This window comes from Protomyctophum parallelum (genome assembly GCF_964188405.1).
Source record: "Protomyctophum parallelum genome assembly, chromosome: 8".
Classification (NCBI taxonomy): Eukaryota; Metazoa; Chordata; class Actinopteri; order Myctophiformes; family Myctophidae; genus Protomyctophum; species Protomyctophum parallelum.
Window position 1 is genome coordinate 46,592,247 of NC_139703.1, and position 20,507 is coordinate 46,612,753.

At 42.4% G+C, this 20,507-nt stretch overlaps 1 protein-coding gene across 7 annotated transcripts in view; it reads left to right on the plus strand.

Annotated features, from left to right (window-relative positions):
* The first annotated feature begins 4,096 nt into the window (after positions 1-4,096).
* Positions 4,097-20,507, plus strand: part of itpr1b (inositol 1,4,5-trisphosphate receptor, type 1b) — a 125,339-nt gene continuing 108,928 nt past the window's right edge. For all 7 annotated transcript variants that reach the window (XR_014569598.1, XM_083770683.1, XM_083770684.1 and 4 more), the window contains exons 1-3: positions 4,097-4,220; positions 5,304-5,417; positions 11,523-11,593. Coding sequence is in view for 6 of the 7 variants with exons in the window: in XM_083770683.1 (XP_083626809.1) it covers positions 5,326-5,417; positions 11,523-11,593 (163 nt within the window). In the remaining variant the exon portion in view is untranslated. The remainder of the gene's footprint in view (positions 4,221-5,303; positions 5,418-11,522; positions 11,594-20,507) is intronic.

Genomic DNA, 20,507 nt, shown 5'->3' on the forward strand with positions numbered 1-20,507 from the left:
TATACTGTATCTGTCCCTCAGACGAGATCCATACAACCTTTCTGCACAGATCATTGGAATGCTTTGGTGAGTTTGGCAGTGATCATCTTTTCTGTCGACGATGCCACCGTACGTAGATGACTATCAAGTCCTATTCTGGAATCACATATCTTGCCACAATTGTGAGGACAAGGGAGGCCTGGAACAGGAGGCTGAGGTGGTATTGGATCAGCATGGTGTCTGGCGTCACACCATCCTCTGTTGGGTACATTTCTCCTCGAGGTGTTTGACCCCATCGTGACATACAGAACGCCAGAGTGGCCGATTTGCTGCGGCTGACTCCAGGTCATTGGGGTTGATGTTGCACCTCTTTAGGGTGAGTTTCAGCTGGTCTTTGTACCGCAGTGTTGGACCACCAGTCTTCCTGCTGGCTGACAGGAGCTGCCCATAAAGGACCTGATGAGGCAAGCGGCAGCCAGTCATCCGGAGATTATGTGTACTGATTTGCATGATGTTTGAAACATATGCAACTCTGCCTCCTGTTGGCGCTATAATAGGGCACTGTCAAAAGGGTGGCATTTGTTCCTCAGCGTAATCAATGCGTTTCACCGCAATCAGACGCTGCACTCAATATTTGAGGCATTTTGTTCAAAATGGGCCACTCCTGCAAACTTTAGATGCCAATCAGGATCGAATATTAAAAATCAAGCAGATCCGTCTTCATCACATGAATTGATTATAGATGTGGTGACAAGTGGAGAGACAGACGACAGCCTGGACAGACGGCAACCTGGGGTGGAGAGGGTTGGCAGCCCAAACCACTTCTTCCGTGAGGAGGAACCAAAAAGCTACAGACTGCGGTAAAACCTGCAAGGAGGGTTTAAAATCAGCCTCGGTGCTGTAGAGGCTGCAACTCGAATTGTACCGAAGGATTCTGCACTTATGGTCAGACGAAGGAGGAGTGAGGCCCGGAGGCAACCCACAGCGCCTGGAGCCTCCTAGTGTCACCAACCTCTCATCAGCCATCTTCTCCACTGACTGTCTCTATGCGCCCAAGAAGAGACAGTGGGGGCTCTACCATATGTCACTTGGACACAGACCAGGTCTGGTCAGTCTTGGTCGGGTTCCCTGGAGGAGGGTGTCTGTTGCAAGACCTGAAACACCCAAAGATTCCAGGAAATAACACTGATGATGTGTCGAAGTGTATGCATCAGTAGATGTATTGTTTAACATACAGATCATGTGTATACCGATTTGCGTGAGTAATATATTTAAAAAAATGTTTTTACACATCACCCTCCTGTCCTGGTGGTGCTATAAAAGGCACACACACATGTGCATATGGACGGACGGACAGAGTGCAAAACATAGTCTCTGTCTGCCTCGCCTTCGGCCTGCTGGAGACAGTAACATAATAACACAATAATCTAACAATAACGGACAGTGTGTGACCCAAGGCATGCTGGAAAGAATGTCCCTCCAGTCCGCCCCCTGGGATACTATAATATACACACTAACACTGTACATTGAACATTCTCACCGTCATCAGTGCACGAAAAAATCACAAACAAAATCATAAAGGCTGTTTTGTGCTTTGGAGGAGGAGAAGAAAAACACTGTATCCATGACAACTGTGAACTCATGATGATCTGTATTTAACTTCAGTGACGTAAAATGTTACTGAAGCCCGAATATACTTTTAGTTTAGCGGAATGGACACTTACTCACGTCCACTTTTGTGTTGTGCAGATTTACTGGTATATTTAAAATGACACAGTTGAGCATGTCATGTGATGCCACAGCATGCCATTGTGCATAAACAAAGTGCTTGTAAAACAATAAATAGTTGTTTCAGTCTTTCCTTAGCAGCCTGCATCACTTTTTGTTTTTGTATCACAATGAGTAAAACATTCTGATGATGCTGAATGGGTTGTATAACCAACCACACAACAGAGTGTGATGCAATCATAATGATGATTAAAAACTCATTTTCCTTTTTGACAGCGATCAAACTAGTTCCAGTCAATAAACACGATTAGTTATTGGCACTAAACAATATGGATCAAGATCTTTCTCACACTTTTATGTGCAGACTGCAGAGTGGGCAATTCTGTGACTAGCCTTAAATTTGATCTTCTTTGAATGTCTTCCTCAGGCGAGCCCTCCATTGTCACTTCCAGTCATCCCGGTTCTCCATACATGCATAGTCATAGTCATAGTTGAATGGAATCTGAAAGATCAGACTGATACACAGGGGCGCTGGAAGGTATTTATACCAGGGGGAGCTGGGTCTTATTCGGGTATAATTGGCCTAATAATGACTTATTTAGGACCTAGTTAACCGAGTTAATCATAATAACAGTATGTGACTCTTATTGTGTTGTTGTTTGGGTTAGATTTCTTTAAACCTGGTGCAGGTGAAAGTAAAACTACAATAGGTTTTTGCTGTCTCGTCATGTTGTGTCTATCTGTCAACTCACTCGCTGTGCATTCTGAATTCAGCACGCTCTGATAGACATGTCAAAAAATTCTCCTCTCTGATACATCTTGATCATATGATTCCAGAGAAAATGTGTAACATTTTGTGTGAGGTTTGGACGAAATCTGTAGTAGCAAAAGGTGTGCTTTGAAGAAAACAAAATGGTGTCGTGCGGAAATGGACCTGGCCTAAATGGAGAGTTATGGGAAACGAGTTATTATTCGACTTACGGTTCCACAGTTATAAGCCAAAATGTGAAGAGACGTCATACCAGACAATTGTTGAATAGAGGAAAGAAGTGCTGCCGTGGTCCTGTAGTTGTGAACTGATTACTGAAGACAGGTGCTCGTTGGTGAGGGTTCAAACATGGAAAGATAAAAGAGGGGTCCAAGGCATTCTGTTCCAGTCAAGTGAAAACAAAAAGCCTTTATTTGTATGGCACGGCAAAGATCATTAAAATGGACCAATGCGTTTCGACTACAAGCCTCGCCAGGGTCCCATGACAAGTTGCTTTTCCTTAAAGCATGGTTGGTTAGTTTGTTGGATTCTCCAAAAGACATGTAATGTTTCTGCTGTTAAACAAATATCTGTCCAGTACTATAATGGATATGAATGACAATGTTCAGAATGCCAAGTAATTCTCCAGGCAGACAGACTAGGTTCCAGACTGCATTGATGTCTCCCCAAGCTGAACCCAGGAACCTGACTGCCAATGTTCACTAATCATTATGTTTATGACAGCAGCACACCCTCACAATTGCTGGCTTTCTCTCATCTCACTGATGTGCACAAGTATGCAGAATGGACCCTGTCTTTAAAGGCTGAGAGTACTGTATACTGTCTGAACCTCTGGTTTTGACATCTAATGTCAGTTGGCAGACTAGAGCTCGTTCAGCGAGGGAGAGGGAGAGAGGAGGGAGAAAGAGAGATGGAGAGGTGTTCTATCTATTTTATTGAGTTGAAGTTGTCTGTCTGTCTGTCTGTCTGTCTGGTTGTCTGGTTGTCTGGACCAAGGTCTGGACAGATCATGCCTGTATCATCTATTCTGTATGGGTGGGAGGAAGAGCTAGGGAGAGGGAGGGAGGGAGGGAGGGAGATAGAGCCTATTTAACACACTCAATAGCCCCGCCTATGGGTAGCAACATGCTGATCAACAAGTTGAAGCGGTCAGCACAATAACCCGGGCAAGCTGATACTGTGTATGTGTGACTGTGGCTGTTGAATGAATGAATAAAACAGCTTTGGTCTCAAAACAGGAAACTCCCCTGAGTCCCCTCCCTCACATGTACATTTGATTATCCAGTGAGTAACATGCTTATGATGCGCAGCAGGATGTGATCATTGTTAGCCTATCACAAAACACGTACACAGCATAAAGTATAGCTATATTGGCAAAACATAAACCTATCTAGATCTAGATTAGCCATACAATGTTATGTGGATGCATATTTTATTCTATTATATTATATTTTCTATTCATCTGGCATCTGTATCATGAAAAACACAATTTCCCAGATACCTCTGCTGCAGTATAAATCCTAGTGAAAGGGGCGTTCCTCCAATGAGCATGTGGAGGAGGAGGTAAGAAGAAACGGATAATGTAGACCCGCCCGGGGAGGACACGTTCAAGCTGTCAGATGTTAACACCGTTTAAGCTACTCTACCAGGAGTTTCACTACCATGGATTTAACCAAGGATAGCGTTGTGGAACCTAACGTTGGTTGATACCGTTTCCTTTGATCTCAATTCTTCTTTTTGCCAGGTAAATCTATAATCGTGCTTTCCCCCAGAGCGACTGTAGGGCATTTTCATCTATAGTGTGTCATTGAAGAGCATCACTGTCAAGGAAGTAGCCTAACGTTGTTAACCCACACGCTGGTTGTTGCTGGGTGTTTTGCTGTATAGGTGGCATCTTATAGAAAGGAAGGCGAATGAATAGCTGTCAGTTTTGTTTTGTGAGCGGGACAATGAACGTACGTTAGTCAGCATCTGCCTGCCAACAGAATGTCAACAACAGCACGTTGTAAATTCGCCACAGCTACTTTAGGACACAGTAGAGTAATTCATTATTGAATGCACTGTCTTTTAGGTTGACGTTCTGCGTAGTCTTTAAATTGCTTTAACTAAACTGACTGCCTGGCTTCTCTGTTTATGGATGCATGTACAGCTCATAAGTGGACTAAATGTATAAGATGCTTGACCTCAATAACTTTTATAATATTGCATACTATCCCCGTGTGTTTGTGTGTGTGTGTGTGTGTGTGTGTGTGTGTGTGTGTGTCTGTGTGTGTGCCTCTACTGTATATTCTTTCAGATGTTCATACAGCATAAAATGTCAATGTAGATGAATAACAAAAGGTGCAAAAGGTTACGTCTGTGTTCAGCAGGTGATGCTCAAGTACATTCATCCTTATGCTTAGGCACCAGGAAAAAAAAAGATATATAGACAAACTTTACAAGGCTTCAAAACAATGATTAACCATTGATACATTTGGAACCACTGTCATTCAAATCAGCTAGCAGTTTCTGTGTGCTGGAAAATGTACACAAATGTTATGCAAATTGCTAACTTCATGTACAGTAGGTAATTGCTTGCTTGCCAGGTGCGGTGTACACAGACTGGAATAGCTGTGGTAGTGTATGAATACAAATCCATATAATGTGGTCTGTAATATAGACCACATCATATGGATTCATACATATAGACTATATCATCATCTGTTGACTTCCTGTTGCATCTGTGGTTACTGTGTAGCCTGTTTGTAAAGTGAAATTAATATGACTCATATTTGTGAATTGATTTGTTTTATCCCACTAAACATTTTGTGGCACACTTCATTTGCAGGTGCAGCCAACGGTGAAGAACCATGTCGGTTTCCATGTCCAGTTTCCTCCATATAGGGGACATATGTTCCTTGTATGCTGAGGGCTCCACTAGTGGATTTATCAGCACTTTAGGGTAAGTCTGCCCATTTCTGTGTTGGGACTGCAATGAGTCCAAAATCGCTTCCTGGCACTGGTTTTGTGGAGAGCTGACGGAGCAAATGGAGATAAAACTAGAAAAGTGCTCTCCTCTGAGTAGTACATTTCTTCCAGGCCGGGTTGCCTATGGGCTGTGTCAGTCGTGGTGGCACTCCTTATGCCACAAAACGTGAAAAATTACACCATCTGTCACCATCTGTCAAGTGAAAACGATTTTGGAGGTGTGCTGAATGTTACGTGGCATTTTTGTAAGAAATAGGCCCCACCTACGGGTCTAATTGCAGGTTAACTGGTGGTGGTGGTGTGGGGATCATGTATCTGCAACAATTAGTCACATTCTACACACACTCTATAGTGAGGCAGAAATGGGCAGGGCCTGTACAGGGAGTTGTGTCAGGAATCCTAGGAACAAATTAAAGGAAGGATCGCCACCGCCAACATCATTTTCTCTACCCTGCAATTCCAGACGTCAGATTCTGCCGAAACTCTGGTGGAATACATTGGAGTCAATGGAGCAGAGTGGACATGCATATGAACAAACATTCTTTCTGAATGATTGACCATTTTAAAATAATCGCTCTGGAAAGTAAAAGAGAACATCATTGCCTAATGTGTTGCTTTTCGTTGTGTACACTGTGTAATTTTATAGAGGTATCCAAAGAGCACAAAGTACGTTTTTGAACGTGCCAAGTAATACCTCAGAGACTGAAACGATACCTGCCGCTGTTTTATGGACGCCTCAATAAAATACTGTGCACATCGAAAAGCAAGTTATTAGAAAACAACCTGTGATATGTCTTTTATATTCCTGAATCGATTATATGACAAAGGTCGCAATCGTTCATAAATAGTGTTTGTTCAAGAGCTGGTCCAGCTGGCTCCATTCACTGCCATGTATTTCATCAAACGTCCGGTGCAAGGTTTGCCACCCATGAGCGTCATGGCGCATCCCTTGTGTCCAGGAAACCCACAGTTCAAGAGTTAACATAATTATCCCTTCACTAAGTCCCTCCCCAACCCATCCTTGTCCAATAGGCACATTAGCAGCGAAGAAAGCTTGACCTGCATAGCAACCGTTGCTAAACTATTTGGATTGGCATTGGACATCGTGGGATTTAGTGAAGAGCTAATTGCCACCCACTGCTGACAACTACCCCCCTCCCTTGTGGGGCACACAGTAGTAGATTAAAAAAAACAGGTAGCCCATGAAATGATAATTAACATGGTTGATATGAGCCAGACAAATGAATAGGATGGGATTTGTAAAAAGAGTGAGATTAAGTTTACTGGATTAATAGCTTGGATTAATGTGAAAATACAAATCTAGATGAAAGAGTAAATATAAACAATGTAGATATGAGTGTTACCCTTTACTATTCTTCATGAATAGGACTTTGGTTGACAGAAGGTTGGAACCTAGTTTAAGCAACTCAACTGGCACATAGACTACGCTTTACTCCTACCCATCTCACTAATTGCACACACACACACACACACACACACACACACACACACACACACACACACACACACACACACACACACACACACACACACACACACACACACACACACACACACACACACACACACACACACACACACAATACTGTACATAAAGAGGAGACATGATGGAATGGAACAATGCTGTGACAGCCTGTCTGGTAGGACTGATATCATCCTGTTACGTCACAGAAGCCTGTTCCTCTCCCCTGCCTCCATTCTATTTTCTACTCCATTTGTTTTTCCTTCTCCCATGGTGAAAATGATCATAGCATCTGTGTTGTTCTCTCCTCCCTCTCACCTTTTAGCCCTACAATTTTTCCTCTTAATTGTGATTCATGCCACGTCATTAGCTGGCAGTCACTACTAGATGCCATGCACCCAAACACCCATCCCCCCCAACCTCTGTCACTGAAAATAATCACAATGAAAATGAAACCTGAATCCTGATCTGGCAGCTGATGCCCTCTAGCCTGGAAACCAGACAGATCTGCCACAGGAAAATAATGCCATGGGCAGATATCGGTCTAGCACTCCTCAGTTTGAAATGCATTTAGCTCACACCAGAGTTGTGGGTGACCAATCGGATCCTACTATTCAAAGTGACACATATTTGCTGTGACGTTGGAATCTGTTTCTAACCGCCCCTTGGAAATAAATCTTCCACACCGATGTTGGAGACTAATATCTATGCAGTGATATTCGTCTGGCCATGCCAGGCTAGATGCCCTCCTCACTGATACAAAATGGTAAATAACTAGAACATTTATGTACAACACATTTCCATTTTCCATATCCATCCTAACGGAGGCACAATATAACTAGATAAAGTGCCCATCGGCACAGGTCTCCACCAGGGCAGGTCAGGTTGTGGCCTCCTGGTGGCGCTATAATAGGCCAATGTGAAAAGGGTGCCATTTCTTCTTGCCTTGGATGGCAATTGGATGATTTGAGGCTTTTTGTTCAAAACGGGCCAATCCTGCAAACGTTGAAAGCCAATGTTAGCCAATTAGGATGGAAAATGATATATCGGACAGATACGTCTTGAACACATGACTATAGAGATAGTGTGTAAGCCAATCAGTGTAGAATCTGAGAAATCCAACAGACTCGTCTTGATCACATGACTACAGAGATCATGTGGACCGATTTGCGTGAGATTTGGATGAAATCTGTGCGACTAACATAAGCAATGTGTTTTACAGAATTCGGCCTAATGGTGGCGCTATAACCGGCAGATGTGGAGGGATGCAGGGACAATGTTTTTCCATAGCCTCTAGGGCAGGGGTCGGCAACCCAAGATGTTGAAAGAGCCATTTTCGACCAAAAATAAATTCAAAATCTATCTGGAGCCGCAAAGAAAATTACGCATTGTAATGCAGCTTGCCAAACTTTATTATCTCCCGGGTTGCAACGAAACTAGCAGAATTTAGCATGCTTTCCCTGGAAATGTCGTTCAACATTACTTTTTTTGTTGTTTGATAGCTTCTCACTGCAGATTAAACATACAGGCAGTCAATCTGCATTGGCTGTGAAGGCAAAAGCCTCTGTCCACGAACTGTTAAATCCTCTGTTTTTCGTCGGCTATCTTTATTTCTCTCCCTGTAGAAGCCATAGCGTAGCAGGCAGCAGCCTCACACACCCACCGGTTTGTTTATAATAGACACCTGGCTGGCACGGCACTGAGTGTGTCGCATGCTATGACGCAAATTTTAGTTTAGTTAAGCTTTCCGATTTTGTAAAAATGTGCAGAATAAATATTAAGAATGCTTGTCACGTTTGGCCTCCTACAGAAACCATAAATGAAAAATAATGTATTGCTACTTTTAATGCTACAGGGAGCCACTAGGGGTGTGCTCTAGAGCCGCATGCGGCTCTAGAGCCGCCTGTTGCAGACCCCTGCTCTAGGGAGTGCGCATACATAAGTTGTATACACTACAGATCGATGCAGTTATAGCTAAAAACAGGAATTGGCCTGTTATAGTGCCACCGTGAGGCTGATTTGGGGGAACATTTTGTGGCATGTCGTCCTCGGCCTAGTGGAAATGTGCGTGTATAATTTCACGGAAATTGCACACTGTGTTTGTGATTTGTGGCATTTTTTCGAAACGGACGAATCGTGTTAGCTTTGGAAGCCAATCTTAGCCAATCAGGATGGAAGATGGGAAATGGTGCCGCTCCGTGTTGATCACAATGACTATGGAGATAGTGTATACCGAATTGTGTGATGTATGGATATTGGATAAAATGTGTACGAGTAATCTACAGAAATGTGTTTAGTCTAAATCAGCCTCATGGTGGCGCTATAACAGGCCGTTGAGGAATATTTGGGGCAGAGGTTCGTCGTTGGCATCCAGGGAGTTTGTGTGCAAAATTTGGCATGGATCGGGCGAACGGTGCCGGAGATTAGCTGGTAACGGACGGATGAAAGGACGGACGGACGGACGGACGGAAGGAAACACGGACGGAGTGCAAAACATACTCTCCCCCCATGCCTTCGGCCTGGTGGAGACAATTACAGAGATCATTACATACAATTTGACCATTGATACAGTATGATGCAGATAAGCATAACGAGCAACAAAGACATCACAAACATAATCAACATTAATTGTGATTAATAATGGCGAACCCATTAACCCTAATCATTCAGCCCTCATTCAGCCCTCCCTTAACCCATTCAGACAAAAACCTCAGTCTTTCCTAATCCCGCGCTGTGCGTCACCAGCCATGGCAACAAAATGTGTGTGTGCAGTCTGTGCACGATTTTAAGTGCTCATTTATCAAACTGCACGTCCGGTGTGATGTTATGCCTTGTAATGCCACTAGGACCCCCCCTTTTCCTTGCCTGACTCTTAAAACTGTCTATAAATAGCCTAATCATATAAAGGCGTTGATATCACCGGTGATATGACCACAGGAGACAGCTGTAGGACATTCAGGGTCTTTCTATTGATGGTGTGTACAGTATGAGAGCTAAAAGCAAGCTGCGTCTGCTTCATGTGATGCTTTGCCCTTCTACACAGTAAAATACCCAGTGTTAGTTGGTTCCATTTGTACCCATAGTGGTCCATTTGGTTCCATTTGTACATGTTCAGAGTTACATAATAATAACACTACACTATTATTATTTTTATAGTGATTTTGTGGTGTACCTAGACTGTGAAATCTGTTGACACTCTCCTCTTCTTCATGTCAGATAAATGAACCTGTGACCTTAACACGGGCAATGGGAGCTATAATGTGTTCTCAGAGCACAAGCTGGTACTCCTTGAGTTTTTCACAATGCCTTTTAGACTACAGTGCACACGGCATGAGCTATAAAAAGAAATGGCTGATCAGACTGAATAAAGAACCCTGCCGGGGTGTTGTATTTGACTTGGCATTGGCTACTTACTGTCTGTTTCATCTCCACTAAAATGAGGACGGCAAGTTTAAGCAACTTTGGGTACCTTGAAAAGCTGCAGTCAGTGTGTTTGAGAAATGGATCTACTCAAATCTTTCTAGGCTTTGTACAAAAAAAATGTGATTAACATGTCTTTGAATATTTGAACTTTATATATAAAATATAAATTTCTTTTAGCTTTTTAGGCTTTGTAAACAGGGCAGATATGACAAATAACTTAAATATCCTATACAATGAGATGACTGACAATGACCAGTACCGCACTCCATATTTGTTATTGTTCCATTATATGCCTCAAATTGACAAAATTACATTTTTTTTAGCTGTCCATCCTTCATCTGTGTGAATATAAAGGAGAGGAGGTCATAATAATACCGGGTGATCAATCATCCTTAATGATAGTGATGACACCTTGCACATGAAAGATGTCTAGGGTGATATGGCTTAATAAGAACCAATAATCAAAATAAATAATTAACTATGGCAAAAACCAGGCCATATACTACATTTAAAAAAAATATTCCAGATTTTCAAAAATAGCTAAAAATAAATCGGATTATGTTTATATTGCTACTGTTAGTTGCAGAATTACAGATCTGCTGTTCCTTTATGTATTACTTTTTGGGTTCATTACCCCCTTTCCCTGATTTCGGAATCCCTTTTCCGTATAGAAACAGCTGGTGTAGTAGATTCCCTGACTTGCTATGCTGTTGATGTGCCTTTAAAGCATTGAGTGCTGTCGCCTCACAGCTAGAAGGTCCTGCGTTTGATTCCCGCCGGGGACACTGTGGGCGTGTTCTCTCCTTTGCATCATCAGCTCCCATATCCGAGTTTGCATGTTCTCCCCGTGCCCCCTAGGGTAGGTGCCCTCACAAAAAAATGCAGTAATCCTGGTCTATATACTGCCGGGTGAAAAATGGGTTGCAAAAATTGTGTGATAAAGAATTGGGAATTTAAAATAAATTAAAAAGAGCCTGCAATAGAAACAAACAATTGAGAGCAAAACAAACAAACCAGGACAACATGCAGTTACAGTAGGCAGAGTTGGAATGGCATTAATGATGAGATGAGTGTGGATTGGTTGGTGACGTTAGTGTGCACTGTATGTGCACTGGTCACAGAGTGCTGATAACATGGATTATTGGCTGACAACTCTAATGGCTCTGTTCCCAGGCTTGTGGATGACCGATGTGTTGTGCAACCAGACACAGGCGATCTCAACAATCCCCCCAAGAAATTCAGAGGTAAGATCACATCCTGTGTTATTCCAGAAAATGTGTTGCAAATGGAATGTATCAAAGTTTTGCGACAATGAATAATTACAAACCTCTGCCATCAGTGCATGGATTCCCTTGACTTCCTTTTGAATAATTCAATGATAACAAAACAACTAAACTAAACAAATGTTTTCCTTGGGTTGATGGCATGATAGCATTTGGAAAACCTCCGACACTTTCAGATAGAGCAGTACAAGGTTTTCAAAGCTGTCCTGTCTGTTTTTGTGTGGTTTATTTGTTTATTAGCTATCTTTGCTAATTGATACTTTGCTTAGGAATACTTGGAATGATTTGTGTCAATCTTCATGAAACCTGGTGGCTTCGGCTTCCCCCTAAAGTACTTATTCCATTTTGGGACCAGATGTACAGAGTTTTGGAGAATTGGATTGAATTGTGATTTGTGAATGTCCCAAAGATATCATTAATTATTGAGTTTCAAAGATCAAGGTCACAATCAAAAGACATGCTGTAGAACAAGAGCTGGTGTAGGCAGGGTTTGCAACCCCAGGTGCACATGCAAAATTATGACTGAGGTGCAGTACCTCTGACGTAAAGTCATTGAAGCAGCTCACCATATCCTTGCTGACTACAAAGATGATGTTTGAAGCAGGATGATTACAGGGGTTGACAGTTGACTCTCAGGGGCACTTGCCTGTCAGGCAAGTACAGGTCATCTTCTACTTGCCCATGTCCACTAGCCCAAAAAGTAAATCCTCCATTGTAAAATGATAAGTAAAATGTATTCTTGTTGGGGGGCAGTCTGTAGCGCTGTCGCCTCACAGCTAGAAGGTCCTGGGTTCCATTCCCACCGGGGACGCTGTGGGTGCTGGGGGTGTGTTGTTCTCTCCTCCACGTCATCCCCTAGGGTGGGTTGGCGAAAGGGCCTTTATGTGTAGAGTTTGCATGTTCTCCCCAGGCCCCTAGAAATGCAATAATCCTGGGCTCTATACTGCCTCTCCCCTGGTTAACCTGGGCACCTGATGAAGGGGAAAGGAGCTGGTTGGAATAACGTGTTCCTTCTATCTACATCTACACGCTTTGTCCTACTGGGGAAACTCCCCCCTGTCAGGTGATAAGAAGCGGCCTGCTCACTCCTCATGCATTGAGGAGCCCATCCGAATAATGGGCTATATATATATATATATATATATATATATATATATATATATATATATACACACACACACACACATCACACATACAGACACAAACGCTTGTAAATCCAATCGATAACTAACGAGTGGCGACAGTCACTTTGAAAACTAGAAGGGCAATTATATTTAATAAAGACGGAATGCACTGACTTCAACCTGAAAGCACTTGCCCAAATGTTTTATTTACTTATCACGGGCAGTCAGGCAACCTTTAGTGTCAACCGATGGTCGGATGGGACTTCACTTGTCAATGCTGTGCCTGAATATCCTAGATTAGATCAGTTCAGTGATCTCCTCCATGCTGATGAGTTGACAACAATGGTGTCAGGGGGACACGTTCTTGCCTCTGAGGTTTGATTGGAAAGGGGTTGAATGGGTGATGGAGTGATACTGTTGTGGTTGAGCAGTGAAAGGATTGCCAGAATAATTTATAGATTAAGGCAGTAGAGCACAGAAGAGACTAATGGCCCTGCCGCCAACAACAAAAGTGTTGAGGTCACTGGCAAGGGCAGTCAATTAAGCAGCAATCGAAGATCATTCCTTCATGTTAATTCAGATAATGTTTTGCAATATCAATTGCCTAGATGGGCTCATCCTGACCAATGTTTTGTTATTTGAAGAAGGGTCCATGTTGGTGGGGGAAAGTAGACCCTTCAAGCAGTTACCATTACTTTCAGAGTGTGCCGCCGAGCTGTGCGCATGCAAGGTCACTCAGGGGCTGAGAGATTGCTATATATTGGCAGGCCAGAGAGGGACACGTCAGAATTCTCCGGGACAGACTAACTCTCTGGCCTGCGCTTCGCGGGGCCCCCAAATCTGTGGACTGATATGATCGAATCCGAATTCGTGATGTAACAGGTCGTATTTGCTTTCATATATGTCTTTGCTGTTCCTATGTATATCACATGACCATTCAATTTGGGATAATTGTGGGCAATCAATAAATGCCAGATCTTGTGAATCCATAATTGTAAGTGTACAGCCTGTTTATTGGACTATTAGATTACCCTCTCACAGGATGGCGCATCAATGTGTACTCATTCAAGAAGGATCAAGATTCTGTCTCTCAATGTTAATCAAATTCCAAGATGAGAAAACGTTACATTTGATCTATGGAACTATACTGCAGGTCTTTATTTTATCTCAGCCACATTTCCATTATGTTGAGGAACAATGCCACCCTTTTAACATTGCCCTATTATAGTGCTCCCATTTTTGTAAAAAAACCCAAACATGTTTATTACTTTTATATTACATTTTGTCCAAACATACTGACCTATTGGAGACCTGTGCACTTTTTCTAGTTGCCAATAATTTGGCCTTGCTGCTATACATTTCCCAGAGTGGTCATAAATCCATATGCCACAACAAAGGGTTTCATTTCAGAACTTTTTTCAGGTCCGAAGATTAGCGCTACTGATTTTCGTGACCCATTGGCGCGAGTGCGAGCCTTTCCAGTTGTGTAAGGAACAGCACAGCCTCTAGTCTAAAGCCTCTGTATAGCTTCCACGCTGCTGACCTTCATTCATGACATCATTTTCAAGCTTCAAACCAGCCTCTTTGCTAAAGCTATGTCATAATGACCTTTTCCACTGGGAGAATTATTGTTAATCATTTTGTGAGGTGTATGGGTTTTAGTTAGTTGGAAGTGCAAGTACAAAGTTCACGGTAATATTCTGTAATGCGGCAGTATGTCACATTTTTTGTGGAACAGTGGTACTATATTTACAACTACAACTTCTCCTGAGGGGGAAAAGTAGGTTTGCACCATTAACCCATTTTGTGCCTCTCTTTCGGTCTTATTTTGGAATAAGGTTTCCCCCATTTTCAATTATTATTGTTTTTAAATAGCACAATTTTTTGCCTGACTAGTGGTGTGCCTCTAAAGCCTGATTCATCCAGTACTGGTGTCGCACAACAATGGCAGACGTACAGTATACGTATACGTATACGTATACGTATACGTATACGTATGTCGTTGTAGTTTGCATTTTGCAGATCAGCTTTTTTGGTGTGCACCAACACCAAAAGGGCAAAAGGACCCAAGTTTCAATGCCAATTACATCTACTTGAAACTGCTTCTGGAAATTGACCTTTTTAACCATGGTATTGTGGTACTTTATTTAGCACATTCCTGTCATTCCTGTCATACTTGTGCAGCTACCAGTCAGGCAAATGCCTATGCTGCCACAAAGCCACCACAGAGTCTCTCCAGAACTATCAGAGCTCTGAACAAGGAACCAACTGTTTTAAACTTTTTGAGATAGTCATTCACCACCAGCACATCAAACAATCTGCAATTCTCTAGCTCAGTATTGCTGAGTTCACCATCTAAAATGTACTGCTATTTGAACTATTCTTTGGTCACCCAACTTCTGCTGCCTGAATGTATATATATATATATATATATAGTACTGTATCTTGACCTGTATCATTCAAGGTATTATGGTAATATGGTATACCAGTGGTAATTAGATATCCTTAAAGATATGCTTTTCACTATACCATCAAAAATATTATGCATGGGTTAAAAATATGAAATTAAACGTGGAGGTAGAAAAACTAATTGGGTTGTTATTTGTTCTATACGGTATTGATGCGTTAATACCGTGAGAGAGTTATCTGATAGTCCAATAAACATATTTTAATGATTGCCCGGGATACTTATCCCAAATTGAATGGTCATGTGATGATATGCATATGAACAGCAAAGACATAATGAAAGCAAATACGACCTGTTACATCACGAATCAGATTCGATCATATCAGTAAATGGTAAATGGTAAATGGTGCATTTATATAGCGCCTTTATCCAAGGCGCTTTACAGAGATTGTGCATTACATTCACCCATTCACACACACATTCATACACCGATGGCAGCGGAAACCATGCAAGGCACCAACTAGCACATCGGGAGCAATTAGGGGTTCAGTGTCTTGCTCAAGGACACTTCGACAGTAACTCTGGGGGATATCAGTCTGTTGATCGGGGCGCCCCTTGAAGCGCAGGCCAGAGGGGTTGTCTGTCCTGGAGAATTCTGACGTGTCTCTACTTTTTCAGACACTATATAGGAATCTTTCTGTCCCTCTGTGACCTTGCTTGAGCACAGCTAGGGTGCACTGCACACTCTTATGAGTAATGGTAACTGCCATTAATACCAATACATTCCCAAATACACCCAATACATTCCCAAGTATAACATATTAGTGTAGGTAAAATGTCAAATAATGTCTGAGAAAACATTGAGAAATAACTTGACTGTGAAATGAAAAGGGTTGAGGAGGTGCTGTAGGAAATGATAAACAATATTATTTGACAGCCTTTGTAGTGGCATATCAAACGGGAGTGGGTGTAATTGGCTTTTCCAGTAAATTTATTTATACTAGGGCATTGGAGATAAATAAAACAAACGTGGTTGGGACTTCAAAATAATGGCAAAACAACAAACGGAATGGTGCCTGCTAGGCACGGTGTCACAGCCACCGGAGGAGGAGAGGAGACTGTAGCGCTCTCTCTCTCTCTCTGCTGGTCCAGTGCATGGCTGGCAGTATCCTGCACACAGCTGTCGGTGGCATTGTGACCAACATCCACAGTGACGGCAATGCCCCTTTCATTCTTAATGATTTATCAGGGGAAAGGTGCATTGAACCGACTAACGAGGATACATTTCTATTGAATGCAAATATAATGGTCAATGATATGGGCTGAGGCAAATTCTTGTTGAGCATAATAAACACATTTTACACCGAGGAACGTTGGCATTGCAATGACATTTTATTGGATTCCTTGTGACACTGTTCCTTGAAAACCTTGAAAACCTGCCTGCACCACCTGCTGAGCATGTGGTGTTTAATGATCTTTGTATAGATTTATGTTTAGCATCATTTTGTGTAGCCTACTACATACGTGTCATGTCATACTTATGGCCCCAGCCAGTACAGGTATTCAAATGCTCTGAATTCTGTGACAGGTCAGGTGTCTGGTGACAGTGGTGAGAGATTTTGTGAGAACAAAACACATACTATTCTTAAACGTCTTGCAACTTTGACTTCACAAAATAGCATACAGTATCACTTCTTGTATCGTTATGAGTAGTGACTAATAAAATGTTCTTCTTAGTGTAGCCGTTCATGTTTTATAATCATATAAATATAATTTCAGACTGAAGAATGAACTTGTATGTCTGTGTGGGTGAATAACAGAATAGCATGTCGGAATAGCAAATGGTGTGAGTGCAGCATGTTTGATTAATGTGAATATACCTGTCCAGCTGACTGAGTTGAGGTAAGCGATACAGGTACTGTGTGTTGTTCCTACTGTAATTTACTTCAGATTAACACAAAAGCTGTAGGCCAGACATTTTCAATTAAATTAAGGGCATTGCTCTCACTTGCTGGCCCAAATACAGACAACAGTATATTCTCCTGGTAAGTTAGAGAGATGGATATGGGCATAGTGCACATCGTTTCCATTGAATGATGCAAAGAGAGGATATTATCTTGTCAGAGTCTAACTGGGCTGTGCAAATCGTATGCAAAACCTTTGTGTGGCATCAATGTACAGTACAGCAGTTGGCAGCTGAAAGACAAAGACTCAAGTCACAGTCGAGTTGTGAGGCAATCATATCTTTTAGATAGTTCAGTAACTTTACATACCACATTGCATGATATATCTAGTAATCAGAAATTCTTGAAATAAATTCCTTATAAAGAAATGTCTTCACAAATGTGTTTGTAATGGTGTCTGTCTAGTAGTAGCCTGGTTCAAGCCCATAGACCCCGCCCACTCCACTGAGTGAACTGAAAGCTTCAGTCTGATAATCAGGCTAGTCTAGCACTTTTCAGAAAGGTTGAAATTCAAGTTCCCTAGCCTAGGGAAATCTTTGACGGCTGCTGAAAGTTGGGATACCCGCAACTGTAAAAATAATAATATTTGAATTCTGCCCTGGGCAGAATGGAGGAGGGCTAGGGTGCATCTCGGGCGGGTATAGGGGAGCATGAGGGGTGGATGTTGGATTTGGAGGGGACCAGTGCAGGAGTGAAGTGGGGCTGGGGTGGCCCTCAGGTATATTGAGGTAAGGGGGGGCTGGAAGCCTAGTGAGCCCTGGGGCTCTTCTCTCTATGGATTTGAAAAGCTCCAGACCTGGGGACTAAGCTACTGTAAGTGTATGGTGAAGATGGACTCCTCAGATACATTGGAGAGACATGGTCCCTTATGGGACTGGAGGGTGTGAAGTAGAGCTATTTACATGTGCAAAATGTCGGTCACCGGTGGTGGTTGTAAGACAGCAGCAGGTGTTACACCTGCATTACTGCATTCTTACTACTGCACTTACTACACTTAATGTAACGTACTTGGTCATATTCATACCATAATCACAATGCAATGCTTCAACCATACATAATGTGTATGTATGTTTTGCAGTTTGAAATTGGCAATTATTTCCAAAGTTTGAAAAAAGTTAATAATAAAAGTAGTATGCTTTGGAAAATTGTATGAAATAATGTAGTGTACAGTATACATGATTGGAGTTGGAACCTGGTAAATGTATCCTTCAACCCTAGTTTAATTGTCATGAAACTATTGTCATATTAATTCTCCAAACCCAAAATACGGAACAAAGTGTGACTTATCAATAGTGATCGATCGATTATAGTTTTTCAGTGGCAGATGCGAATATTTAGCAGGGAAGGCTGAATAACATCAAGCAGAACTACGTAGTACCCTGGGATTTCTCCCACAAACACGCATCTACAAGTTATGAACCTGTGTTTAGATATAGCCAAATACCGGTGCCTTTAATCAGCTGTTCCCCTCTGCCCATTTGTTGTTAAAGACGGCAAACATGTAATGTGACTAATACTATGAGCTATGTTTGCTGAAGATGCTTACAAAAATGTACTCATTTAAACCACAAATAGAAACATAAGTATTCCTATTGACCATAGCTTAGAGAACTTAGATCTAAGGCTCAACCCTTTGTAGTGGCGCTGTCTGGTACAGTAGGGAATGAATTGCAAAGACACATTGAAACAGGATGGTCTCTTCTTGCGTGTACAGTACAGTACATGTAGCTGTGACCAGAAGGAGAAAGGGTTGCTGAGACACGCTGCTCCCCTTATTCCGAATCAGAATCACTTTATTTGTCATACATAAAGAACATGAAATACCGTTTCCCCTCAGTTATTGGCAGTGCAACATAAAACGTAGAACCTATTCACGTCTTGTGTTAGTCAGGTATGGATGGATGGTATGAATTGGCTTTAGCCTTTGCTTTGCTTTCACATTGAAACCTGCGTCTTCTGCAGGTGCCTGAAGCCAGAACAACAGATTTTCAGGTTCAGCTCCATCAACAGAGAGAAAGTGTGCCAAGAAGACTAAGTCCTAAGATCCCTGTCGAGTATTAATAGCCCACTTAAGCTATTTAAAAGTGTTTCCAGGGAGCCTTAGCTCCATGTTTTAATCCTTGCCCCTTCCTCTCTGATCTCTGAGAGGCTAGTGATGAAATGGTAATTGCACTGACTGTGTGTGATGCTGCATATGTGTGTTAAGTGTTGTGTATTTATTTATATACCCCCTCCAAGGCTCCCGCACTCTCTCTAAATAGATTGTGTACACACGCACACATACACGCACACACACACACACACACACACACACACACACACACACACACACACAATTTCACCCAAGGTTTTACACCTGTAAACCTGTGATGTGTGTGTGGTGTGTGTGTGCACAGCACACGCGTGTGTGCACGCAAACATACACATGTGTGCGATGTGGCTTTAGCGCTGAAAGGTAGAAGTGTATCGGTACAGTCCGTGCTCGCACAGTGTCCTGGGAAAGGAGCTACCTCTATTTTAAGTATTTGACTTGATGACATTAAAACCTTGATAATCACTACAACTGAACCGAACTCTGTCTGGTGTACTTGGAAGCGAACCAAGACCCCCATTCACACTAGCGCAAAACAAACGCACAATACGCTATACACTCCAGGCAGTGCCGGTTCTACGAGTCAAGTGGCCCTATGCAGGCACGGATTGGACGGTCTGCCAAATCTGGCATTTGCCAGAAGGGCCGGGCAGGGTGGGGCTGGCTGAGCACCCAAAAATAAATAGATAAATAAAATCCCTCGCTAAAAACAAACAAACAAAAATCCATAGGGCGGTTAAAGTGATTGTGACATTGGTTGAAAGGAAGCAGAGACCTCCCCGGCCGCTAATGTGGTTGTGGTTTGCCCCATCTGGGCCGTCTGACTGACGTAAGCCTTGAGGTCAGGAGGAGATCAAGTTTTACCATCAATCAAACCAAAACTATTTGGTTTGGTACGGTTGTGTCAGCTTCGATAGTTTGTGACATCTTGATGAGACATCCTAGAGACAGTCTTAGACCTTGCATATTTGTGATGTCAGGCAATGGAAACAGAAAGATAAGAGTGAAAACCATCATGTACATGTACGTACATGATGGGTGATTAGATAACGATAAAAAGAGCTTGCTAGGATTTAAAGGAATGCACCGTCACACCTAGTTCCATGCAAGGGCTACTAACTTTGATCAGAGGTGAACAAGCTTCTAAGTGGAGATTGTGGAGGGGAGCATACTTTGGTCCGACATATCATTGGTTCGAAGGAGCATTGGTCCGACTCGGGATAGGGTTGGGGGTTAGGTTTAGGTGTGCTGCCCCGTGCTCGCGGTTATGGTTAGGGTGAGGGTTTGG